The 8,669-nt window shown below is 35.0% G+C and overlaps 1 protein-coding gene across 1 annotated transcript; it reads right to left on the bottom strand.

The window, feature by feature from the left end:
- Nucleotides 1-4,113: 4,113 nt before the first annotated feature.
- Nucleotides 4,114-8,669, bottom strand: LOC126847940 (trypsin-1-like). The gene is made up of 7 exons (XM_050588382.1): nucleotides 8,563-8,669; nucleotides 8,304-8,469; nucleotides 5,949-6,111; nucleotides 5,620-5,831; nucleotides 5,320-5,525; nucleotides 4,336-4,390; nucleotides 4,114-4,244 (listed from the first exon to the last, which is right to left on the bottom strand). The coding sequence occupies exons 1-7, from the start codon at nucleotides 8,659-8,661 to the stop codon at nucleotides 4,126-4,128; spliced, it is 1,020 nt and encodes a 339-aa protein (XP_050444339.1). The 5' UTR covers nucleotides 8,662-8,669; the 3' UTR covers nucleotides 4,114-4,125.

Genomic DNA, 8,669 nt, shown 5'->3' with positions numbered 1-8,669 from the left:
CAAAACTAGTTGTGGACCGGTCAAAATTCTCAGAAAATTATTCTCAATAAAATGGCATCTTGTATTTAAAACAAAATAATTTAAAGAAGTAAAACAGTTTAGCTTATAGCGCAAATGAGACTAAATTAATTTTAAAAAATAAATCTTAAAAATATTCACTAGAACAAAAGTTAGAATATATTTTCTAGTTTTATCTACAGCCATGTGTAAAAAAAATGTTCGCCTCTAATATTTATTATATATTTTTTTAAATTAATTAATTATCACTGTCCAACGTGATTTGCTTATAATTTTGCAATTCGACCGAATAGACTGTAAAATTGGAGCACATGGCGTATGCATATAAGTGTAGTGTAATTATATTCGAGCAACAGGTTATGGACTTCATTATATCAAAATATGTAATCCAAATTAGTTTTGCAATATATTGTCAATCGCCTACGCCTGTCGTTCAAAAGTAATCTTAAATTGCGGTTGAATAGAACACTAGTGACTAGTGAAATAAATACATGTATGTATGATTTTCAAAAACAATTATATTTAATAAATACAAAATTTGTACATTTTATACATTAGGTACAGATTTACGAGGTCAAAATGAAAAATTGACTTGTAAAACACAACTTGTGGTGTTTTTTTTTTTAGCTATTAAAAATAGTTGGTGACAATTGAGTTTACTTATGGAAACGTAGTGGTCTATTGACGTGTGTCGGACTACACAAAAAGTAAAACCTGTGCTCTTTTTTTTGGTTTTATTAAAACCGTCAAATTTCCTGTGGTTTTTTTAGTGAAATTTGAAAGAATTCGGGGGAAAATGTCCAGACATCGCAGTCACGATGAGCAATAATTGTCGTCATCCCGTTTGTCGAGATCCGTCTGCAAAATACGGTCTTCTTCCCGTTTCCTGTACCGCTGTAGCTGATCGGTGAGCTCAGATATCTCCACACTGTGGTGCTCCTTGATGCGGGTCAGCTGGTCGGCATAAAAAACCACCTCGCAGTAAATCATCTCCTTGTCTTTTTCGTTTTCCAGCAAAGCCTCCGTCGTGGCCTGCAGTCGGGCTTCCAATTCGGCCACTCTGCTATCCACCGTTTGCTCCAGCTCCTGGTAAGTCTCGATCGGCTTGGACTTGCTTGGCGTTGCTGCTGCGACGCCGTTGTCTTCTTGGCCGTCTTCAAGCCTTCGAACCATCCCGAGCCGGTGATCCTCCCCGATCCTTTCCTTGTCCTTTTGGTATTCCAGCAAAATCAAACGCAGCTCTCCGTTTTCCCTCTCTCGCGTGTTCAGCACCTTCGTCGTGGCCTGCAGTTGGGCTTCCAATTCGGTCGGTTTGCTCTCAAGCAGGAGCCTTTGAGCTTCCGGCAATTGGCTTTTGACCGACAGCTCTTGCACGGCTTCCTCCAGCTCGGTGACTTTCATCACGGTCTGCTCCACCAGAGAACTCAGGTTCTCGTAGTGGCCGCAGAAAACGTCGAACATGTGCTGCACCTCAGCGTCCCATTTGGTTTTGAGCTCTTTGCAGCAAGTCTCTTCGGAGCACATCGGGTCTCTTTCCACGGCAAGGCACCTGTCCGACTGTGGTTTCATCCGATCCAGGTTTTCCCCGGGCTGCTTCGAGTCTCCAGCGTGAGATTTCATGTCGTTTATCTGAAAGACTAAACGCTGAATTTTCACCGTGTTCGTTTCGTTTATTTCTCTCAGGTAAGAGTTGACCAGCATCAGTTTTTCCATGATCTTCGGGTGAACTCAGACTCTATATAACAGAACGACAATGAAATCTATACAGGGTGACCCGTCTGATGTAAGACATTCGTTTTCTACACTTACACCGTGACGGCTACTGGTTTTCGGAAATGTAATATTTTTGCAAAGTCATAGAACAATAAAGTATTGAAATGTATAGTGAAATAATATTATGTACCTATGTACAATAGTATAGAAAAAAAAAACGATTGCCTAAATATTCATATTTTTCGAGAAAATGAGTATTATTTTTTTTACTTCTCGATTGTCATACTTAACATACTTATGTTAATATTTATAGGTTTTTTTTTATTGATTTCATATAATGTAATATATATATATATAAATTGAGGATATATTTTGCATGACATACCTGTAATTGTTTTAGACAACAGTTTCTTCTTGTTTTGCCAAGAAAAAGACAAAGTAAAATACCTAAATAAATCTTAGTGCTTACCTAATTTGAAAATACCAATCTTTTGTGTCAACGTTATGATACTAATATATTATATGCTTGGTAAAAAAAAAACTTTTTAGACAAATTGATACAATTCTGTTGCATGTTAGTCTATTAAACAAAATATCATGGGATGCCATAGATGGTTTTAGATATTAAAAATATATGTATACCACGGATATCTATAAGATAAATGTGATGCACGTTGACATTCAACACTGAATTATTGATTGTTCCTATTAAAGAATATCCAGCAGTTTTTAATATTAACAGAAGCAAGATCTTCTGGCAGTGTATCTTCTTTGATACATATATTTGAAAACACAAAATTGAACAAGTATAATTAAAATATTGGTACTGTTTTATTAATGAGACGTATCTGAATCGATTTGATACTGCTATGTGTGATGTAGAGCAGTATAGGTATGTCAGTTTGTTCAATTTTATAAGTAAGTTTCTAAGCCGATTATTAAAATTTTTCCCCAAAAAATAAATCAGAAAGATGACCGTTAGTTTTACTCTTTTCGTGTACTTCAATATCTAGTTTAGTTTTAGATATCATATTTATCCAATTTTAATTATAACATTTTTTTTAAACGTTGTACTACAAAAAAAAAAGCTACTAATTTATCATCTAACCCCTTTGTCAAGTAGGAGATTTACACCTATCAGGTATAGATTGGTCTACACACTAATTGGATACCTTAAGAGTAATCTTCTTTTATTTATAGGCAGCCTACGGTAATAATTTTGAAATAATTTTTTTAACCTCGTTTAAGATAATTTAGGTTACCTTAAGTGGAAAAACAATTATTACTGCGGCCCATAATCTTAATTCGAATGCAATTGTAATAAAACGAAATCGATAAATATCTTGTTAATTAGTATACAACACGTGTAGCCTATCCAATCATGTTTTGCAAGGATGAAGTTATATTATTTTTGTCTATTTATTGCATCAATAATAATATATGCTATTATTTTGTATACGATTCCATTTTCAAGACAAAGAGGGATATGGAATATCAAATGGATCAGTTGTTATGTAGATTTGATGTAGTCAGTAGTCTTTATGGATATTAACTTGGAGCCTTTTTTTTAAAATAATTTTACTGTCCTTGTGTAACCTTCAGTTTGTCACGTTTCGACATCATTAATTTATAAGGTACTTGCTTTTGGTAATTTAATTTTTTTTAATGTATCTTAACAGTAATTTAAAATGACTCAATAGTCGATTAAAACATTATATCAGTTACTGTAGATATAACTGTACATAGTCACGTTTAAATTAAATTACAGTCAGCATGTTTTAATTCACTTGTACAATATGTAATCATAATTGAACAGGTAAATGGAAAAAGGAAAAAATTCCAAAAATAAACCGAGACAGCCATTTAGGCTAGGTAGGTATTTAGCAATTTCCTTATTCGATGCTCATTTTTTGAAGAATGCCAATTCATAAATAGTTTTATTGTTAGGACTTATCGTTTCTCTCGTGTTAACTATACAAATCCCCAATCAATCGATAAACATTCAACTGATAGGTTTCTGAAATATATTTTTACATTATATTGTTGTTTAATGATTAGTGATTACTTTTTTTTGGGGGGTAACAACTTTTGCGATTTTGAACACAATATCGCCATAACAATGATTAAATTGTTGAAATTTCTGTTTGTTCATACAGAGCGGTCAATGTGAGATAAAATATTTTTATTAAAAAATGTACTTTACTAAATTGTGTATTTCAAAATGTTGGCTTTGCTGTGCACCGTGTTCATAAGTGTTTATAAAATTGTACGGTTTGGTAAAAAAAAAAAACTAAAGAATTTCTTTGTATTTGAATAGAAATTTAAACGGCTGATTTTTTTTTTTTTTTACAAAAGTTGTGATTTTAATCAATTCCCGTCTGATTGTCGGTCTAACTATTTGGGACACGGACAGGCGTCCTTTGTGTTTGCATCTATCCAATCCAAGTACTCGGAAACTCTAGTGTACACCGACGGAGGTCTTTGGCACCCGTCTTTACCGAAAGAGGCGATACCTAAAAATGCACATTACAATGGTGTCGACAAATTGAAAATAACCGACAACACTCTATTATTGTCAAAACGCAATTATCTGTGTGATCTTACCGACAAGATGATGAACTGAACCGTTAGCCACTGTCAAAGGCCCGCCACTGTCGCCCTGCGCATACAATTTTATTTTTAATGTTAACTGTTGGTGGAAAAATGCATTTCCACGCCTGAACTACTCGTGCTGACATGGGCGGTCTTAAAGGGTTTTATATTATAGTCTGAGTATGTTTATGTACCAAAAAATATTGCCCCTCATCCCCCCCCCACCAGGCAAAGATTCAAAGCCCCTGCTGTAGAAGTGTGTATAATTCATTTTTTTTTAATTTGTCTTTCTAACTATAAATCGAATTGATCTAGCTTAATCGAAAATTTGCCTTTTAACGCCTGCACAACATTTTTTTCTATTGATTTTAGCTAAAAAAAAAAAAAAATGTCCAATAAATGATAAAATTTAGTTTAATGTTCTCTATGAGGCGATAGAACGCTAGAATACTATTTCCATCCACATAGTTTGTACATAATTTAAAAAGCGAATAACACGAAAATTACTTATTCCGTTACAAACCAGTTTTCACTAGGTACACTATTTTTGTTCTATACTCACTGGATGAATTAAATATTTAGGTTAAAATTTGACTTGTAAAAGTCATCTTCAACATTTACCCTTTAAAATGACACCTACCGTAAAATCGTTTTGTTTAAATTCACTACAGTAATTGCAATTCAACGAATATAACTTGCTGCTCCACTTGCCAAAACAAACCGAAATATGTATATTTTTTTTCATTATAAGACTACTAATGCAGTGTTTATATTTTGTATTCGTTTGACACTTAGGTGTGAAAAAGTAGTCTAGAAAATGACAACGACAACCCTTCGCCCCACCCTCCCAATTGGGTCTTGCCGCCAGAACGGTATAAAGCGTCAGAAGTTGCCTTGTGTAAAACGACACCTCGACCGCGATCAAACGTCATCCGACAAGTCTAGAAAAAACCTAAGTGTTGAAATATATATATATATAACAGCTATTATACTCACTCTGCATGTGGTTTTGCCCTGGTGCTCCAGTCCTGCGCACACCATGCTCTCGGTGAGGTTTATCAATCTGTAAAAATACGGCCGACACTCGTCGTTGCTGAGCACTTGTAGTTGGGCTTCGCGCAAGACATCCGGAAAATATCGATCACCGAATTCCATCACTCCCCATCCGGCGGACACTGCTACCGAGTTGGCATAACTGTTGTCTACGAAGCAGCAGCGACAAACAAGGTTTTATTTAATACCAATCCAAGCGGACTGTCGTTCGATTGCAAACCTACAGTCGGATATTGCCAATACCTTTTTCCGGCATGCAAACCGGACGAACGTTTCCGTTCATCGTTTTTACACCGTCGGTGTCCAACCGAAAAAGGGCTATGTCGTTGGAAAATCCACCGTCGTCGACGAATCGTTCGTGCCTTATTATTTCATTTACATTGTATTCCTCGAAGACGTCCGTGTCGCGATGGTGTACCGAGAGCTGTACTTTGTAATCGCTCGCTCGCGAAGAACTGCAAATCAAAACTCGAAAAGTTAAGTCGCAATGTTAGAGACATTGTATTTGAGCGGAGACGAGGAGGTGGTGGTTTTTTCATGTGTCGACAATAGGTCTGACCAAAAAAATTCACCTTACACAATGGGCCGCAGTCAGTACGTATTTGTCGTTGATTAACGAAGCGCCGCAAAGAAAGTCGCCCTTCAGCAACAGCAAACCCATCCAAGGATATTTATGAGCGTATTCCACTTGCGTTCCTCCGGCTATCCTGTCGTCGAGACCCATGCGCCCACAACCTAAAATTACAAATCAAGAACATTGATCAAACGGACCGAGACATTTGGCGATGGTAACACACACCGCGCACACAATTGTGTTCCGATTGACTAGAAAAAACCCAAACACCAAATGAATACTTCCGACTTTATTGACTGTATAAAATTAATCATGCAAAAATGATACGCGACATAGACTTTTTTTACAAAAACCATCACGATACGAAATAAACATGATAATATAATAGAATAAAAATAATTTGGAGCAATGAAACTGAGAAATCCACACCGGACGTGTGTGCGAGTGGATTTTTGAAATGCCTCAAATTTACATATTCTATGCAGATAGTTCCATGAAATCAGAAAAGTGAAGAAAACATTTTTTAAACAATTTTTTTTGGACTTGGGCAATGCTATATTCCGAAAATTTGTTCACGATCACGTTACTTAACGACTAATTACGATATCGTAATGGAAATTTCACTGAACAATTTTAATTGAAGTGTTCTTTTTCATAATATACTTGAACAATTTTTTTTTCTCAAATATTTAAGTACTTAAAAATTGAAACACAAATTCAACATTTTTATGAATTTCATTCAATTTTTTTACCGACTTAAGGTCAACATTTCAAAACTTTTTTTTTTTTTATTCTCATACATCATACTATACTTGTCGTTTTATTGAAAAGTGCTGTATTGAAGAGCCTAACACTTTTTATCACATGAACCAAAAATTCTGACATTTTTACAGCTCTTACTTATATGTGTGTAGAACATATTTTGGAAAACGAAAATGTATAAACTAATAGGCCATAGAGGTAATACCTAAATCTGTATTACATCACACGTCAACAATATTTCAATATTAAGATTAAAATAATATCTCTTTGAACTCCTCTCCTCATTGTACCTTGCATGATTTACCAGCCATTCGTGATTTTTCTCATCTCCTTTTTCATTGTTCCACTCCATCTCCCCATAGAGACATCCTTTTTAACCTCCTATCCTCTTTGGGTATTAATGTCCCTAACTCTCGCTCTGCTCCTATCGTCCAATCCATCCTCAAATTCATCTTTGATGCTGGGTTTCATATCTAATTGTAAGTAAAGCTATTTTAACAACGTGTAATTTTTGTATGTATATATATATTTTTTCCATTATTATTTTACTTTGTACATACTATCTTTAATCTGTGTAATTGTTCAGCTGTTAAATTTATAATAAATCAGGAAATTTCCTTTTTTTTGTTCACAGAAATAAATTGAACAATAGTTCAATGTTATTTGGCCAGACCGACACTGGTAATCATATACAGGGTGTCCAATTTTAAAATACTAATAGATTTTTCTCTAAAAATACTAATCCAATCAAAAAGTTGCTTATTAGAGACTTTTAGAGTACAAAGGGGGACGTTATAAAAAAAAAAAAAATAGGGTCCAAAATTCAAAATGGCTGACTAACGGTCAAAAACGGTTTTTTTTTAAATGGAAACCATGTATTTTTTGTTAACCAAAGAAATGTTCTTATCAAAACAACTTTCGTAGAAAATGTTTTCGGTAAAACCCATAATTTGTAAATTAAGTATCTTTGGCCATTTTTAGTTTTGTTATTTTTTTTTTTTTTTAAATACAGAACCAATGAGGGGGAACTGTTTTCACACATGACTTCCCCTCTATTAAGTTACTATTTATAGTAACCTTGGTATGCGTGGTAACTTGGTTGTGTGGTAATCTTGGTATGCGTGGTAACCTTGGTTTGTGTGGTAACCATGATATGTGTGGCAACCGTGGTATGTTTATCATTATCTTTACCGATAAGGTTATCCTCTTTTCTGTGTATCACAAAGACAAAAACCATGTTTACCACACATACCAAGGTTACTACACATGACAAGGTTACCATATGCATCAAAATAAAATAACAAAACAAAAAATACTTAATTTACAAATTATGGGTTTTACCGAAACATTTTTCTACAAAAGTTGTTAGTTTTGATAAGAACATTTCGTTGGTTAACAAAAAAATACATGGTTTCCGTTTAAAAAAAAACACGTTTTTGACCGTAAGTCAGCCATTTTGAATGTTGGACCTATTTTTTACAATTTTTATAACGTCCCCCGTTTGTACTCTAAAAGTCTCTGACGAGCAACTTTTTGATTGGATTAGTATTTATATAAAAATCAATAACAGCTACGATAGGTATGCACTTACTGCACGGTGGACAGGATCGTGTGTCGTTCGAGTTTAACCGTGCCACTGGCTGTGGCCGATGGCCGGAAAATAAGCGAGAAACGATTTGCCTGATGTATTGTAACGCGGGCTTGTACTTTTCGGCCAACGACGCCATTTTAGTTCGGAACAAATTGCCGCCCTGTACCTAAAAGTATCGTCGATTCGATTAGCATAACATTGAAAATGTCCGAATTAATTATTTCACTTAACGCCACGCTGGATTTGTATCGTTTCTCACCGTTGTGTCTTCTGAGGGTAAACGGGCTTTTGTGTTTTCGGGTGACGCCGCGGCGGCCACCGTGACGGTTACCATTAAACAAAACAATTGTCTCCACATTGTAAACG

Source organism: Adelges cooleyi, unplaced genomic scaffold (assembly GCF_023614345.1).
Source record: "Adelges cooleyi isolate 19-005CV unplaced genomic scaffold, UGA_ACOO_1.1 ACOO_flye_CR_arks_rails_tigmint_CR_PRNA_14, whole genome shotgun sequence".
Taxonomy (NCBI): domain Eukaryota; kingdom Metazoa; phylum Arthropoda; class Insecta; order Hemiptera; family Adelgidae; genus Adelges; species Adelges cooleyi.
Note: the sequence above shows the minus strand (reverse complement) of the source record. Positions and strands in the feature narration are given on the sequence as shown.

Bases quoted from the DNA above. Each gene is read 5' to 3' on its own strand.
- LOC126847940 (XM_050588382.1), bottom strand. From the start codon at position 8,661: ATGTGGAGACAATTGTTTTGTTTAATGGTAACCGTCACGGTGGCCGCC. The intron at 6,112-8,303 runs GTAAGTGCATAC...TTGTAATTTTAG, and splicing joins ACGATCCTGTCCACCGTGCA to GTTGTGGGCGCATGGGTCTC. The intron at 5,832-5,948 runs GTGAATTTTTTT...TTTGATTTGCAG, and splicing joins ACTGCGGCCCATTGTGTAAG to TTCTTCGCGAGCGAGCGATT.